Source organism: Oncorhynchus gorbuscha, linkage group LG08 (assembly GCF_021184085.1).
Source record: "Oncorhynchus gorbuscha isolate QuinsamMale2020 ecotype Even-year linkage group LG08, OgorEven_v1.0, whole genome shotgun sequence".
NCBI lineage: Eukaryota > Metazoa > Chordata > Actinopteri > Salmoniformes > Salmonidae > Oncorhynchus > Oncorhynchus gorbuscha.
The window spans coordinates 11,058,246-11,076,643 of record NC_060180.1 but is presented as its reverse complement, the minus strand read 5'-3'; the positions used below and the strand labels follow the sequence as shown (position 1 = coordinate 11,076,643).

Genomic DNA, 18,398 nt, shown 5'->3' with positions numbered 1-18,398 from the left:
CCAATCAGGATGACAACAGATTCCCAATAGGAATGAGTGCTTAAAAACAAGTCCTCTATGACTCCACTTTGAAGCTTTAGTACTCCCTAAAAGCATAACATCTGAGACAACCTTTGTTTAATCTGAATGTGTTTTGTGTCTCAAGTGGGGAAGTAGCTCTTTCTCTCTTATCATAAGTTTGCATAAGTACAAAGTGAGAATCTTTGTCTTCAACAAGAAATAGTGTCAATAGGAGTGTTTGACAGATGCAAGACACTTTGAACAATCCACCTCTGTTCCTTGTTGCCTCTGGTGTCTGGGTTTCTGTCTGCTTACCCGCGTACACAAGTCTGCTCTTTCCCTAAGAGCTTGATCTTGTCCTGAATTGCACTGTTGCTCAACATTTGTGTAACTTCTCAGTTAGAAACAATGTATATCCCAATGGCTCACTCTTCTCTCGTGTTAGACAGTTTCCAGTTTCCAAACAGCTTGTAGCAGCAATTTGTTTACCAATAATTCCCCACTGCAACACCTAGTGGCGAGGCGCATGCTACTGGGTGAACGGATGTCTGTAGACAGTCCTGTGGAACGGTTAGAGTCTGAAGACATGGCGCCATGCCTGGAGAAAGACGGCTCACTCGGTGGGAATCCAGGTGGGGGAGGTCAAAGTAACATTGTAGGGAGCAGAAAGGGGTTCATAGTGACCTGCCAGGGTGTGGTGGTGGGGGTCATTGGAAGAGCCCCCCATAGTCCGTGGCTGAGACTGTACGTTTACATGCCTCCTGCAGAAGCTCTCCTCCTGATGTGGTGATCACCTCCTCCTAGAGACAGACAGACATCATCAGAACAAACCCTACAGCAGTGTTACTACTTTTTTGTAAGGCGGCCACTTTGGGTTGAGACAATCATTCAGAGGGCCGCACAGATATTTAATTTGTTGTACTTTTTCTTCCATTATCATCAATTGAGAGCAAATTCAGACCAATAGAGCACTTGCAATTGATTTGATGTACAGCACATCACATAGGCTACATCACATGTATAAGACCCATATTAAGGGTTATCTCATTAGTTGGATAAGCGAAAATGTTCCTTCTGCCCCATGACTGAATTCATTCTAAATGTATAGTCTGTAGTTGCTATCCTTGTGAGGCAATCCAGGTGTGCAAACTGTTTCTCTGTTTTTGTTTCACAATATTCAATGTTAAAAATGTTGATTCACATGAATAAGTGCTGACATAAAATGTCACCTTTTGCACACACTGCTTCAGAAGTGGATACTGTGTCTGACACAAGGCTCCAGAAATGGGTAACACCTGATCTTAATTCACCTTGCAATGTGTCATTTGCCTGCAGCTCCACTTTCTCACTGTATTCCAGCACTGTCAGGACAGAGGGCTGTGATGACTGGGGTCAGAGATGACATTGGCACATGAAAGGAGTTCTCAATGATGTTGGAAAAACTCCTTGCACTCCATTATATCCTTGAATCTTGACTCAAACTCCTCCAACACACGCACAAATGCATCATAGCTAAAATGTTGCAGTACGTCTGGGTTGGATGTGGTGACTGCTGAGTTTGGGGAAATTAACAAACTGTCTGTCAGGTATGAACAGTGTGGTGATTTTATTTTGAAATTTTGTGACCACATGCAGCATTTTGCCCGGAGTTTTAGCTTTCCCTTGGAGCTGGAGATTCACCGTAGATCATCCAGCTCTGCCTCCTCTTTTCAAAACTCTGCCACGAGACAGCCATCTCACCTCATTGTGAAATATCAAGTCACCATATTCTGTCTGGTATTCCTCCAGCAACTCGCAGAATTGCAGGTGATTCAGTACCCTCGCAATAATAATATTCACCACGAGTACGACTTGCTGCATCACATTCTGTAAGTCTCAGTCTTTGAGTTTAGCCACAAGTGCTTCCTGATGAATGATACAATGAAACGTAACAAATTCGGGAACATCCTCTCTCTTTCTCATCAGGCCTGAGTCCCTTCTCATTCCCTAACATGTTTGGGGCACTGTCTGTGCACACATATGCCCGATTTGACCAGTCAATATTATTATCAGCAACAAATGTAACAAGGGCTTCCAGAATATCCTCTCCTCGTGTTTGCCTTGAAGGGCAGTAAACATAAAAGTTCCTATCCCAACGACTCCTTTTGAGGGAAACGGACCTAAACACATACATCAGCGCTTTCGTCAAGCGCAATACTAAAACACAGCACCACGGATGTCAGTCATCAATTGCTTGCTGATGTCTTTTATGCGTCTTGTTATGGTCGAGTCTGAGAGTTGCAGTCCCTTAATGTGCTTTAAAATAGCTTCCTTGTTTGTAAAATCAGCATACAATATTTCGGCTGCGAGCCAAAAAACATTTGAAAATCTCTGAGTCTGTGAAGGTCCTGTTTCTTGCGAGTATCCATGCAATCTCATGTTGCCTCTGCAACAGCGCAAGAACTGTCCATAATTTGTTGTTGTCCCTTGAGCTGTCCTTGCGCTATTTTGTTGTTTCTGTGGTTGCTTTGTGGCGGATATGTTTTGTCAAAGGGGGCATGGTGTGACTGAAAATGTGGCTCTAAATTTGCTCGTTTAAAACAATTGACTGCCTTCTGGCAAATAAGACAAAGTGGGCTAGTCCCATTATGCAGTACAAAAATACTTGTCTGTCCATTTCTTTTGGAACTTTCTCTGTTATTCTTGAATCGACCGTATATCCTTTTCTTAGAGCCACGTTAGCTAGCTGCATTTCCCCGCCGCCATCTTCCTGATTCTCTGGTGGTTCGTTCATAGTGGTCACAATGTTCTCCAGCTCTTCCCCCACATTTTCATTGTCAGATGTTTTTTTTGTTTTGTTTTGTTTTAACATATAATAGATCCATGTCGACCAGACTGCAAAATTAGCTAGTAGCAAACTGATATGTGTCGGTCGCTGAAGCTGAGCAGTTTCGTTCTATTTCGGCCTTTCTGTTCAACAGCTGCGCTATACTGCCATCTATCTGCCGTACAGGGACAACTAGATATATGGTTCTGGCCTTCATTTAAGTGGCTCAGGCCTGCATTAAACACCTTGAATTGAAATTGCATCATTACTACGCATTATGAATGGAAAATTAGATCCTGCTTGATGACCTTCCGCAGCATTTGTTTGAGCATTTTATTGAACTGCTCGACGAGCCCCTCCGTCTGCGGGTGGAAGACAGAGGTCCGGATCGGCTTGATCTGCAGGAGAGCACACAAATCTTTCATTAGGCGGGACATGAACTCAGTACCTTGGTCTGTCAGGATCTCGTTTGGGATTCCCACACGGCTAAGGAGGTGGAACAGCTCCAGGGTGATTGCCTTGGATACCTCCGCCCGTAGGGGAATGGGATACCGGGTGGCATAGTCCACTATTACCAGGATGTACTGGTGTCCTCATGCTGTTTTTACCAGGGGTCCCACTATGTAGGGGGACCAGTGGGTTTCGGAAGTGTGCCTTTGGGGCAGTCATTTGACACTCCGGGCAGCTGCAACAGTAATCTTCCTCATCCCGGGCCAGTGGAACCGGGCGGCAATCCGTTCCCAGGTCTTCTCCATTCCCAGGTGCGCCCCCAACAGGTGGGTGTGGGCCAAGAAGAACGGTTCCCACGTACCGGTTCCCACGTTCCCACGTACCGTTGGGGCAGCAACAATACCTCTCGAAGTTCCCCCTGTTGGCGCGACACCTGATACAAAAGGTTATTCTTGATTTGGAAATGGGGGTATCACCAGTCACTCACCCCTGGAAGTAGCTGTCCATCCACTGCTATCATTTGGACTGCGGCGGCTTTCAAGTTAGGATCCTCCCACTGGGCCGTGCCGAATTGTCGCCTCAGTTGGCCCCCAAGGGGTATCTTGACTGGCCCCTCGAGGAGGAGGAGGCTGGGCTCTTCCTCCCGTGGTTCCCCAGGGGGGTCGGGTTCCAGCCCCCCCTCCAACTCTGGACCCGTAGATACAGGTTGATTAACCATTTGCTTCAGGGCTGCACAGGTGATGGGTGGTCCTCACTCTCGTCCTTGGACGGCTCGTACCTTCTTCCTCAGCTCGTGCCCCTACAGGGCCACGAACAGAGGACAATCTCGTCCCACTAGGAGAGGTATCGGCAACTCTGGTACTGCACCCACCATCATCTGGCAGTTCCCTTGTGGCATCACGATGTCACGATACGGTTGGATACCGCTTTGTGTCCCCTTGAACCCAGGAAATGGACATCTCCCTACCATGTTTGGTATCCTGGTCCAGCAGGCTCGTGGTTATGAGGGTAACCATACATCCGTAGTTGTCGTGTCCGTCAACCTTCACTGGGACCATGGGTGCAGTTGATTCGTGGTGTGCCCAACAGGAGGTGACGTAGTTCCCTGCGTGACCCACCTTGCCTCCGTGGCTTGCTGATGGCATCGACTCCTCTCGAGTCGGGTAATTCCAGGCAGTGTGCCCCCGGACGCCACACTCAAAACACCTCCTTTGGTCTCCAACTACCTGGGGTCATCGGTGGCGGGTCGACCCTATCCCAGCCTTCACTCCACGGGTTTGCGGTCCCTTGGCCCTGCTGACTGTCGGTTCAGGGTACACAGCATTGAGGCTGTCTTTCCGACTCCCCGAACGGGTCGCTGACTCGGCCTGGCTCCCACTCAGCTGGGCCGGAGTGTTCTGATGTATCTCCACTGCTTCCAGGAGGCCCTCCAAGGTCTGGGGTGCACCTAGACTCGCTGCCCTCTTCATGTCGTGGGGTAGTGCCCGGAGGAAGCGATCCAGGAACACTTTGTCTAGGACGGAGAGGGTGGATACGTCGGTTAGGCTGGTGACGCGCAGTGGGTCGCTCATCTGGGCTCGGGGGGATGTGTCGGCTATGAACCTCCATTCGTGAGTAGTTGAGCCCGATGGGCCAGGCTGTGGGCCAGGCTGTACCCAAGTATCTCCTGTATCTCCTGTTTGAGTCCGTTGTAGTTAGCCGCCTGTTCATCGTTCAGGTCCCAATACGCCTTTTGGGCATTCCCAGAGAGGAACGGGGCCAGCAGACTGGTCCACTTCTGCCTTGGCCATCCTTCCCATAGTGCTGTCCATTCAAACGTACAGAGGTAGGTTTTGATGTCTTTTTTTTACATCTTCTGTTAGCTCCTCCTTGTAGCTTCCTGTTTTCCTCAATGAGGTGGACTTTTTGTAGCTGCTGTAGCTGCTGGGCTTGTTGGGCCCGGATGAACTGAGCTATCAACTTGTCCATGCCGATGCTGCATAAAGGTCAACCCTGATCTGACCACATTATCAGAATGCCCACATTCTCCACCACGTGTGGCAGACCAGGGGGTTGGGTCAAAAGGTTTACACAGATCAGACACGGGCAGAGTAGGATTAGCTCAGTTTCAAAGGTGTTTATTAAAATAAAAGTCCAAAGAAAAGAATAGGTATCCCCCAAGAAACCCTTTCCGGGATACTGTCTTCTGGGCTCCGGGTCTTGCTGTATCCTGTGGGGATCAAAAACTGAACTCCCTCCTGTTACCTCTGGTGCCGTCCCCAACTATACGGGAGTCCTTTCCTCTCCCAGTCGCTCCCCTGTGTGCTGCCCTTCTGGCAGCTTTATGGGACTTGTACAGCTGGTGAGCAATCAGCCCTTGATTACTCACCAAGCCCCAATTAGTCCTGGCGGGAGAGCCCATCGAGACCTGGCATGTCCAGCAGATGGAGACATCGCCTCGTGATGTATACTCCGTCTGTTACCAGGCCTCGATGAGTCTCCCCCTGGTGGCTGACCTGCTGTGCTCCACAAGAGGTTTCTACAACATGATTGGAATCCACCTGTGGTAAATTCAATTGATAGGACATGGTTTTGGAAAGGCACACAACTGTCTAATATAAGGTCCCACAGTTGACAGTGCATGTCAGAGCAAAAGTCAAGCCATGTGGTCGAAGGAATTGTCTGTGGAGCACCAAGACAGGATTGTGTTGAGACACAGATCTGGAGAAGGGTACCAAAACATGTCTGCAGCATTGAAGGTCCCCAAGAACACAAGGGCCTCCATCATTCTAAAATGGAAGAAGTTTGGAATCACCAAGACTCTTCCTAGAGCTGGCTGGCCAAACTAAGCAATCGGGGGAGAAGGGCCTTTGTCAGGGAGGTAATTGCTGCCAAAGGTGTGTAAACAAAGTACTGACTATGGGGTCTGAATACTTCAGTAATATTTCAGTTTTTAGATTTCTTTGTAAATTTGCTAAACCTCTTTTTGCTTTGTTATTATGGGGTATTGTGTGTAGATTGAGGGGGGAAACAATTTAATCAATTTTAGAATAAGGCTGTAACGTAACAAAATGTGGAAAAGGTCAAGGGGTCTGAATACCTTCCGAATGCACTGTATATAGTAACAGAATGGTTTAATGTCCCATTTTTACAGATTCAATGTGATGATCTGTGGTGAATCATATTCAAACTGTTGGTCAGTATGTTCTATCTGATCAGTATATAACACTCCATGTTATACTCTATGTGTGTGTAATGCCAAAGAGACATGCAAATTCCTGAAGACCAACGTGCACCATTTTCACATTAGCATATAACTAATGTCACAGATAAACAGTTCACACATTCAGTTCTGTCAGCCTCCGCATCTGAGAATATGTTTCCATGGTAAGTAAGTCAGTGTTATTGAAGATAACGCAGTTCAGCCGTGCTTGTGATTGGTTGCTAAAATAGTTGATGTGATATGAAAAGATCACGGATGTATATCATGGAGCATTTGATTAGACTTACTCCCAGATGTTTGCTGGCTGTCACTTTGATGTTGAGTTACTAAGTAACCATTTAATCTGATTTCCACATGGAGTCTCAATGCTGACACTGACATTACTGATGTATATAGCATGCTAAGTGTCTGACCCAACCCTTGCAGTTCACTGTGTGAAACCCTGTACATACTGTAACCTGCCTGCCCACCTTGTGGAAATCGATAAGGTCAGCCAAGGTGGCGTGGCGGTTCTGGTCCACACCCAGGAAGCTGTAGTAGTCTCCTGATGCGTCGATCAGGAAGTGTTTGAAGCCGTCGGCCGTGCGATAGGACAGCGTGTATCCCCAGATCCTGTCACTCACCCTCACCAGGAAGGAGCCCTCTGCTGTGTTCATCAGCAGGGTCTCTGACTCCTGTCTGGAAATCAGACCTGGGGAGGGGAGCGGGTCTGAGTGGTTAAATCAGACCTTAGGTCAGGAGGAGGGAGAGTCTGCCAGTAGTTAAATTAGATCTGAGGAGGAGGGAGAGTCTGACAGTAGTTAAATTAGATCTGAGGAGGAGGGAGAGTCTGACAGTAGTTAAATTAGATCTGAGGAGGAGGGAGAGTCTGACAGTAGTTAAATCCAAAGCAAAGAGAAGCCCAAGGTCCTTGCACAATATTCTTGAATTTTGCCCTAAATGATTAAAGGAAAAATCCACCTGAAACTACACATTCCTATAATCAGGGTTGGGTAGGTTATGGTCTAAATGTAATCCGTTAGTTACTAGTTACCTGTCAATTTTTAAAAATCAGTAACGTAACTTTTGGTTTACCCAAACTCAATAACGTAATCTGATTACATTGTTACTTTTAGATTACTTCCCATTTGAGGCATTAGTAGAAGACAAACATGTATGTTACCAATTGAATGACATCTATTGCAGGATAAATCAATGTTGAACTTTACATAGCTGGCCATATATGGATGTTAAATTTACTTTATGGCTTGGTAATGTAGGCTTCTTTCAACCCATCGCTTTCTACTGCATATAATACGATTAAATTATGTATTTACATTTAAAACCAAAGTTGATCAGAATTCCAGTCACTCCAATAAATGTTATCCTTGATCTTCAAGAATAGGATTTGGAAATATGGAAGTATAGATTAGCCAAATTGTTTACTTGAGCATAAACCTAAAACTAAGGACTTATTAGCCAGCCCTACACTGTTTATGATTTTGTTGTCATAGACTTATTGGGCTCATTGATTCATTAATTTCTCAAGTTAGGAATATTGCAATTATATGATCAATGGCTCATTCGAGACAAGATCTCCCACGTTATGACATCAGACAGTATTGAAATCTGACCTGTATGATAGACGTTTTCGCAATCTAAAAGTACACTTCCTATTAACTTCCCGTGTAGTGAGAGCAACTTTTCACAATGACACGTCATACCGGCTGTATGTCTGCCTGCGTAAATGGAAAGAGTTCAGATACACATGAAAACATAGTTGACCCCGGGAATCGATAGAACCTTGCTCGGAGATGCAGAAATACTAAACTTTTAAAATGTGTAAATATTTTCTTTTAATGTTGTGTAACGTTGTTACTGACAAAAGTATTCTCAGTGACAGAGAGATGATGACAGTTGCCTGAATGCATGATTTGGGAAAACGGTATTAAACTGGCATCTTTTCAATATAAAGAGTGGGTTTGGGTGTGCTCACATTGTTTAGATGCCTGATACCCTGTCTCTGCATGATAGCATGAAGTGCATGTTGCACCCCTCTTTCCAGTGGAGTGTGCCACTCATAGGCCCATTCATCTGGGCTTTTGTCACTTAACCAGGAGCTACACACTGTGACCTATTATGGAGAGACTTAGGGCTCAGGGCCACTCGCCAGTAATTAGTCTAGGGTGGCCTATTTATTATTGAAGAGCCTCATCCCTCCAGCCACACACCCTAGCATGCACGAACATACTAAAACACCCTAGCATGCACGAACATACTAAAACACCCTAGCATGCACGAACATACTAAAACACCCTAGCATGCACGAACATACTAAAACACCCTAGCATGCACGAACATACTAAAACACCCTAGCATGCACGAACATACTAAAACACCCTAGCATGCACGAACATACTAAAACACCCTAGCATGCACAAACATACTAAAACACCCTAGCATGCACGAACATACTAAAACACCCTAGCATGCACGAACATACTAAAACACCCTAGCATGCACGAACATACTAAAACTTCCCTTCAATGCTCAATTCCTGAGAAGACTTTTTAGTTAGATAGTTTGCATGTGGCAGTGGTAGTGAAGAAAAGTAGATTGGTGCAAGAGGGGAAGCATGGAGGGATCCACGATTGATCAAGATAACAACTCAGCACTGACCGTGGAACCAGGGGGCGATGGTGGTGCTGTTGCGCTCATAGCCAGCCTGTTTGGGCGTCTGCTCTTCTTTGAACCACAGCAAAACACACTCTCTGGAGCTGGGCCGGGGGGCTCTCACCCAGGCAGGACTGGAGAAGACAGAGAGAAAAAAGAGAAGGGAAGCAAGACATAAACACATCATATACCATAATAAGCATTTAAGACATATTATAGCACATTTTTGCCCTAAGCTTTTTAATGCTGCCATGATAAAGGTGCATAATGCTTTAGATGAGTTCCAGGCACAAAAAAAGCATGGCGGGCCTATCGGGTCTGCTTCTGTGTATCACTCAATATACAGTATTTTATATCTTATATACATTTATATATACATATACATATACATTTTTCTACTTTAACACATGCATCTGATCTGTATATTGATTGGTTCTTGCATAGTAATTATGCTATATCTATCCCTATACATATTCATGAGTAGTAGGTGTGGTGTATTAGCCGTGGTATATTGGCCATACACCACAAACCCCCGAGGTGCCTTATTGCTATTATAAACTGGTTATCAATGCAATTAGAGCAGCCAATCAGCATTCAGGGCTCAAACAACCCAGTTTATAACGATCCTTATACGCATTCATGAGTAGTAGGCTAGCGCTATATCTGTACCTGTCCATCAGTGGCTGTGCAACAATGGTGCTGTGCCTTTGGCTCTGTCTACGGCGGTATAGTGGAGGAGTAGCAGGCTGGAGGCCGGGGCGGTGGGTGGTGGAGGAGGAGGACTCTAGCACGTTGCTGTATCTCCTGAAGGGGGCTGCTGTTGGTCCGTTCCCCACCACTGGGCCCTGCTGGAACAGCCCACTGAGCCCTGCCACACGGCCCTTCTCTATAGCCCGCAGGGACTGGCGCTTGTACTCATCCCGTGCCCGCCTTGCTTTTCTCTGCATCTCCTGGTCAGCCATCTTAGAGCGCCGCACTGGACGGGGCGAAATGGAGAAGAGAGAGGATTTGAAAAGGAAGTGACTGCATTGGACTTTCATTCTCAGGTGTGTGCTGTAGTTCCACGAGAGAGCTTAACTGTACAAGTTGAGAATAAACAACAGAAGTTTTGGAGTTGATATTTAGGGAGGGACAGGTGAATACAAGATTATCATGTAAAAGGAGTAAAAATGAGGGGTGTAGAATTGAAGGAGGTGATCACTGGAAAGGAAAACAGTTGTAGACAGAAAAGGCAGGGAAGACTTGACTTACGTTGCTCCTCCCATTCCTTGTCATCCTTCTCACTCCTTCTCTGTTCCTGCTCTAGGGAGATATACAGCTCCCTCGCTCTCTTCTCCTCTGCACGTTTTATCTCCTCCTCACCTTGCTGTCTCTCCTCCTCCTCTCGTTTCTGTCGGAGAAGAAATGTGTGAGGAATGGGAAACAAAAGACTGGCGGGCGTACACCACACATCCACACACACACACACACACACACACACACACACACACACACACACACACACACACACACACACACACACACACACACACACACACACACACACACACACACACACACACACACACACACACACACACACACACACACACACACACACACACACAGCAGAGTTATTTGCATATCATTTTGTAATAAGACACATCAGTAATAATTGTCCTGAGCCCGCTGAAGACGAAGATAAGCGTAAGAACCTTCGTAGGAGAATTGTTAAATCTGTAAGCTGTTTCCCAAAACCATTACTAAAGTTGCACTTGAAAACACTCGTTATTTACCGACTGCCTCAGACCACTCTTACACCAGTAGGTGAGTCGTTAGGTTCAACCAAGTTGACTACAAATAGAAAGTTGCCAATGTCTTTGCAATTGTTAGAAATAAGCGAATGAATAAATTATGCTTCAAATGAACACTGAGATGACTGAAACAAAAGTTAAATACAGCAGGCTACATAGTCCATATTTCAATCATATTGAGTTCTATTTAGCTAAGTGTAGACTACAATCCATTTCAGGGTATGTAACAAAATGTGCGGAATTATGGGCCAAATCTAAGATTTTGTACATTAAGCCTATTGTAAGGTAGGCTAAGAAGCCTATTATAAGCAAGTAAGAAGCTATGTACAGGGTCAGTTCAAATACCGTATTAACAATGTGCAGGGATACTGGAGTGATAGAGGTGTATATACAGTATATATATATAAGGGTAAGGTAACTAGGCATCCGGATATATGATAAAAAGAGTAATAGCATTTAACCCAACCCCTCAATCAGAGAGCTGCAGGGGGCTGCTTTAATCAACGTCCACATCATCGGCGCCCGGGGAGCAGTTGCTGTTGTTGGTGTTAACTGCCTTGCTCAAGGGCAAAACAACAGATTTTTCCACCTTGCAGGCTCGGTGATTCGAGTTACTGGCTCAAAGGTTACTGGCCCAACACTCTTAACCGCTAAGCTACCGACCGCCCCCGTAGAGTAGAGTCAGAATAAACATGTGTGCATGTTATATGTGTGTTGGATGAGTGCAGTGTAGAGCCCTGTGAGTGTGCAAAGAGACTGTCATATTTTTAATCTCAGATATTCTGTTAGCTGTTTAGCTGTCTTATGGCTCAGGGATAGAGCGGTGCTGTTGCCATACCAAGAAGTGATGCAGCCAGTCAAGATGCTCTCAATGGTGCAGCTGTAGAACCTTTTGAGGATTTGAGGGTCCATGCCAAAACTTTTCAACCTCCTGAGGGGGAAGAGGCACTGTCGTGCCTTCTTCACGACTGTGCGCATGTGAGTAGACCATTTTAAGTCCTTATTGATTTGGGGACGAATAACTTGAAACTCTCAACCCGCTCCACCGCAGCCCTGTTGATGTGGATGGGAGCATGCTCGCCCTCCCGTTTCCTGTATTCCATTATCAGCTTGGTCTTACTGACGTTGAGGGAGGTTGTTGTACTGGCAACGCACTGCCAGGTCACTGACCTCATCCCTGTAGGCTGGCTCAGTGTCGCCAGTGATCAGGTCTACCACCGTCATGTCACTAGCTATCTTAATGATGGTGTTGGAGTCGTGCGCGGTCATGCAGTTGTGGTGATCAGGGAGTACAGGAGGGGACCAAGCACACACCCCTGTGGGGCCCCTGTGTTGAGGATCAGTGTGACAGAGATGATGTTGCCTACCTTCACCACCTGGTGGCGGCCTATCAGGAAGTTCAGGATCCAGTTGCATAGGGAGGTGTTCAGTCCCAGGGTCCTAATTTTGGTGATGAGCTTGGAGGGGACAATGGTGTTAAACAGCATTCTCACATAGGTATTCCTCTTATTGGTGGGTGAGGACAATGTGGAGTGCAATTGAGATTGCGTCATCTATGGATCTTTTGGAGCGGTATGCAAATTGGAGTGCGTGTAGGGTGTCTGGGATGATGAAGTTGATGTGTGCCATAATTAGCCTTTCAAAGCATTTCATAATTACAGATGTGGTAGTAGGGTGGTAGTCATTTTAAAATGAGGGGATTAGAGACTGGGACAAGGAGAGGTTGAAAATTACTGTGAATATTTCTGCCAGATGATCTGCACATGCTCTGAGAACCTGCCCTGGAATACTGTCCGGCCCGCGGCCTTGCGAGATCACACAGTCCTCTGGGTTGGTGGGGGCCCTCATACACGGTACTGTGTTGTTATTGTAGAAGCGTGCATAAAATGCATTGGGTACGTCTGGAAGAGAGGCATCATTGGGCAGATCACGGCTGGGTCTTCCTGTGTAGTATGATCCCACCTTATTCCTACATAGTCCTTGTAGCGGGACTTCTTAAACATGTTCCTGTCCTCGGCTGTAGCCTCATGGTTGTATGCAAGACCCTGTATGCAGTAGCCCTGTCCTCTAGTTTATCGTCAACCTCTGTTAATCCAGGGCTTTTGGTTGGGGAAGCAGCGAACCTTCACTGTGGGGACAACGTCACGGATGCATTTCCATACGAAGTCGCTGACGGAGGCGGTTAGCTCGTCGTCATTATCAGCAGAGTCTCGGAACATATTCCAATCAGCAAATGTGTCCTGTAGCATAATCTCTGATTCTGATATTTACAGCCATAAAGATAATAATGTATCTCCAGGAGATGATCTGTCTTCACTTTTGTATTAATGAAACCGGACCCTTATTTACACAATAAGAATCTAGTCTTGCTAACACCAACCTCTCTACGTCCTTAACGTCGCGCATTAGCCAGGCTAATCGTTATGCACTAAAATCACAGATGGCATGTTGTTACACATCATGAAATACACTACATGAGCAACAATACGTGTACACCTGCTCGTCGAACATTTAATTCCAAAGTTATTGGCATTAATATGGAGTGTTCACCCCTTCACTGTTTTAACAGCCTCTACTCTTCATGGAAGGCTTTCCACTAGATGTTGGAACAATGCTGTGGGGATTTGCTTCCATTCAGCCACAAGAGCATTAGTGAGATCGGGCACTGATGTTGGGCGATTAGGCCTGGCTCCAGTCAGCTTTCCAATTCATCCCACAAGTGTTCGATGGGGTTGAGGTCAATTCTCTGTGCAGGCCAGTCAAATTCTTCCACACCGATCTCGACAAACCATTTCTGTATGGACCTTGATTTGTACACTGGGGCATTGTCATGCTGAAACAGGAAAGGGCCTTCCCCAAACTGTTGCCACAAAGTTGGAAGCACAGAATTGTCTAGAATGTCATTGTATTTTGTCTTGTTAATATTAAGATCTCCCTTCACTGGAACAAAGGGGCCTAGACCAAACCATGAAAAACAGCCCCAGACCATTATTCCTCCTCCACCTAACTTTACAGGTAGCACTATAAATTGGGGAAGGTCGTATTCTTCTGGCATCCGCCAAACCCAGATTCCTCCGACGGACTGCCAGCTGGTGAAACATGAGTCATCACCCCAGAGAACGTGTTTCCAACGCTCCAGAGTCCGATGACGGCGAGCTTTACACCACTCCAGCCGACGCTTGGTATTACGCATGATCTTAGGCTTGTGTGCGGGTGCTGGGTTATGGAAACCCATTTCATGAAGCTCCTGACGAACAGTTCTCGAGGTGACGTTGCTTCCAGAGGCAGTTTGGAACTTGGTAGTGAGTGTTGCAACTGAGGACAGACAATTTTTTACACGCAACACACTTAAGCACCTGGCAGTCCTGTTCCGTGAGCTTGATTTGTGTGGCCTACCACTTTGCGGCTGAGCAAGTGCTCCTAGGTGCTCCTAGAGTGCTCCTAGATGTTTCAACTTCACAATAAGAGCACCTACGGTTGATCGGGGCATCTCTAGCAGGGCAGAAATTTGATGAACTGACTTTTTAGAAAGGTGACATTATATGACGGTGCCACGTTGAGCTCTTCAGTAAGGACATTCTACTGACAATGTTTGTCTATGGAGATTGCATGACTGTGTGCTTGATTTTATACACTTGTCAACAATGGGACAAGGAAATGGCGGAAATAGCTGAATCCACATTTGAAGAGGTGTCCACATACTTTTGTATATATAGTGTATGCTGAAGCAAACATTTCTGTGACCTACAATTAGCAAAATAGAACTCAATTGACTGAATAAGAAATTGATTTCAATATTATTTAAATATATATGCCTATGTAAATAGTAATAATATTTTAGTCATCTAGGTTTTCATTTGAAGGATATTTTTAAACCACGTTTGTTGGTAAAAATTACAAAGACATTGGCAACTTTGTTTTGAAGTTATCTGCAGTCACAGAGAAACCAATAAGCATCTTGATTCTATGTTAAGCACAGATCTTTTGTGTGTAAAGTGATGCAGAAGGGCAAAAAACACCTAACAATGCTTTTTTATGAGTGGTCTGAGGCAGTCGGTAATAACAAGCAACGATGGACTCTGAGATGAAACGATGCTCATACAAAGGTTCTTATGATGATCTTGGCCTTAAGATGCTTTTGGGAAATCGGGCCCAGTATGATATTCCATACATAAGCATTCAGCTCACCATCTGTACTGATGTGGTAATAATTTACTGAATAATTTATTCCCAGGGACAAACACATGGCATTGTGGTAATTTGAACCACTTAAGCCTTGTAATTAGTTGCATGGAGTAATTGCCATTGAGTTCTGGAGTGAAAACAGGCAGCTTTTGACCGGGACCGTTGTTAGCCGTTGTGTTTTGTTCTAGCTAAAAGGATTTTTCCTCCTGCTGGAGAGTGGTGATGTGTCTGACAGTTGTGATGCAGAGATAATTGGTGTTTGATACTTTGGAAAGAACATACAGTGTATAGAACCTCAGTGAACATATTCATAGTTTCAGACCACACAGGGTTCTGCTTCAATACCACGATTGGGTTTCTCAAAGAGGTCAAAGGCTACTCTGCTGTGAATGTAACCAACAGGGGTTCAAACCAGGGTTTTCAGCACAATGAACCAATCAAACAGGATAGTTAAGTGGTATTTTTAGACATGATAATGGAAGCCAGGGTTCTGAATTGAAAACTGAATTGGTGGAAGACTAATGACCTAACTCTGCTATACATAGTCTAGTGATACGACTTTAGCGTCTTCTATATTTTATATTCTAGTCCCAGAGGTTCAGACAGGAAAATGTTTAATGACTCAGCACTTTCCTTCAGGCGAGCTCAACAGAGGGCAATGATAAACAAGCTCTTTAATATTTCACGAGTTTCTTAAGAAGGTCTCAGTCGTCCGGGTTCTTCATCACCCAGGACTGCTGATGCTCCAACAGGGCTCTATGGTACAGCAGTGATCGAACGTGCAGATGTGGTGTTGCCATCCCCCACAGATTCTAGCTTCCCCTTATTTCCTCTTCTTTGAAGGTATAAAGATTATTAAATTTGATAAATACCAAACCCTTTTCCATGATCAATCCTCATATACATATACGGTATCTCTACACCCACCCACACGCACACACACGCACACAGGGTTGTTCTGTGCAGTGCACTCCCTGGAAAATACTTCACCCCTGCCCCACAGATCCCTCTAATAAGGCTGATTCTCCCTCTGCTAGTGTGCTTCCCAGATTGAGTATCGATCGTCCGATCCCCCTCTCTCATATTTCTCCCTCTACTGTAGAGCAGGGACTGTGGGGATGTCCTCTCTCTCTAACAGCATTGTGGCATTGCACCATGCAACTTAAAGGCTGAAATATTTAATGGGACTGTTCTGGCAAGGTAGTCCAGCAAAAAGAATGTATGCCCTGAAGGCGAGCATCAACACAATCCCTGTAGATGACATTGATCACTTGGATTGTATGGGAAAAGTAATCCGACTCGCATTTCCAAATTGCAACCAAAGATCCCCATCACTTACACACACACACACACACACACACACACACACACACACACACACACACACACACACACACACACACACACACACACACACACACACACACACACACACACACACACACACACACACACACACACACACACACACACACACACACACACACACACACACACACACACACACACACACACATAGCCTTTGCCCTACCTTGAGAGACTCCTGGATGTGTTCCTCTTCCTGCTTGGCAGCCTTCCTGTCCTCCGTTTCTTCTTTCCACTTCCCTGCCACAAAACGGGCCTTCTCCTTCGCCATAGCATCCCGGAACTTCTCCTCGATCTCAGCCTCTTTGGTTCGCCTGAGCAAGAGGGTTGTTGAAAAACACTTTGTTGTGAAAGGAAGGGGTGAGAAACCTACCTAAAGCCCAGTTTGACATGGGTTGCATCAAATATGTCTTTGGAGAGTTTAAATCTAGTTCTGGCACTATAACACACAAATCTCCCTATCTACCCATCTCATCCCTCATACAGTATAATCTCTCTGACAAATTTTCCCTTGCTTCAATAACATTTACCATTTACAATGGTTTATCCTTCCCCACTCACCAGAGCTCCTTGGCCTCCTGCTGAGCCTGCCGTCTGGCTTTCTCCCCCATCAGCTCCTTGATGATGTCCTCATAAGGCTTATCCCCAGGAGCGTCGCCCATCACCCACACCCACACATCCCCATCGCAGCCCTGCAGCCACTGGATACTTCTGCTGCCTGAACGGGCACAGTGGGGATAGCATGTTAGCATCACCTTTGACTGTCTGTGTCTGTGACTAATAAAACCATTCCAAACACAACATCTACAGTCTCCATTTTATTTGGAATATTTTATTTAGCGAAACTTACCAGTAACAATACAAAACATCCCTATTAAAAAATTATGTAGACACAGCTAAAAGCATTTCTAAATCTACACTCCGCTTGTCAAAAAAGACTCAGTAGAGTACACCCAGACTCACCCTTCTTTCCCTGGTCCTGGTTCTCCTGGTTCTCTTGGTTCTCCCTCTCATCCCAGCGCCTCACCTGCTCCTGGCGGATCTTATAGAATAGGATATGCTTCTGCTCCTCGTTGAGCTCTGCCAGCAGGTCCGGATCGATGTACATGTCCCTCAAAATCTGCTGCATCATCTTGGCAACACAAAGCTTCCAAACACCCAAGAGATCTGTTAACCAAGGTGGGGTTAGGTGAGTGTTAGGGGGCCATGAACCCCTTTTATCAGTTCACTTCATATTGAAGACAAGTGTCATTCCCTCCATCTATGTGTTCATACAGTCCTCAGAGACTCTACTGGGCTGTAGAGTTCAGATCCTTGTTCCTTTTCCCTGTTCTCTCACCATCATACTGGATCCAGCATCAGAACAAAATGCGGGTGCCATCTTCCTTCCTCTGCTCCATGTGCTTTGAAGCGAGGGGTTTAAACCTGATCTCTGGTGCGTGTGTGTGTGTGTGTGTGTGTGTGTGTGTGTGTGTGTGTGTGTGTGTGTGTGTGTGTGTGTGTGTGTGTGTGTGTGTGTGTGTGTGTGTGTGTGTGTGTGTGTGTGTGTAAGCACAGATCCCTTTACCTGATGTGGAACATGATAGTCTTTAGTGCAGGAGTGGGAAAGAATGAAACTCATGCTCATCTTCCATATACAGCCCATGGAAATGTTTCACATTAGTGTTGTTTTCTTTCTACCCTTCCTGCTATCTTATCATTCATTTATTCAGAGCTAAACAACAGGTAATTCAGTGTTATAATGAAATTATATAAACCGCCTAAAATCCAGTCAAATGCCTGATTCATGGAAGTCATTATACCATCCATGTCCACTGTAATGCGCCTTTTAGATTTACAACAATCTCTTATAGTGGGACTTAGTTACAGCATCTCTTCTCCCTCCCACCAGCTAAATGAACCATCCACAGTACAGTAAGTAGGGCAGACATAAAGTTTACCTTTC

At 45.5% G+C, this 18,398-nt stretch overlaps 1 protein-coding gene across 1 annotated transcript; it reads right to left on the bottom strand.

Moving 5' to 3' along the window:
* Positions 1-649: 649 nt before the first annotated feature.
* Positions 650-17,594, bottom strand: sh2d4ba (SH2 domain containing 4Ba). Its single transcript, XM_046357823.1, has 8 exons — positions 17,393-17,594; positions 17,015-17,171; positions 16,620-16,767; positions 10,362-10,500; positions 9,780-10,086; positions 9,117-9,244; positions 6,929-7,149; positions 650-800 (listed from the first exon to the last, which is right to left on the bottom strand). Exons 1-8 carry the CDS (start codon positions 17,583-17,585, stop codon positions 708-710), a joined length of 1,386 nt encoding a protein of 461 aa, XP_046213779.1. The 5' UTR covers positions 17,586-17,594; the 3' UTR covers positions 650-707.
* Between the last annotated feature and the right edge of the window lie 804 nt (positions 17,595-18,398).

What these genes read in the sequence shown, in the direction of transcription:
- sh2d4ba (XM_046357823.1), bottom strand. Translation starts at nt 17,585, where the DNA reads ATGATGCAGCAGATTTTGAGGGACATGTACATCGATCCGGACCTGCTG. An exon ending in CAAGGAATGGGAGGAGCAAC is followed by an intron (nt 10,087 to 10,361) that starts GTAAGTCAAGTC and finishes CGCCCCGTCCAG; the next exon opens with TGCGGCGCTCTAAGATGGCT. An exon ending in GCACAGCCACTGATGGACAG is followed by an intron (nt 9,245 to 9,779) that starts GTACAGATATAG and finishes TGTCTTCTCCAG; the next exon opens with TCCTGCCTGGGTGAGAGCCC.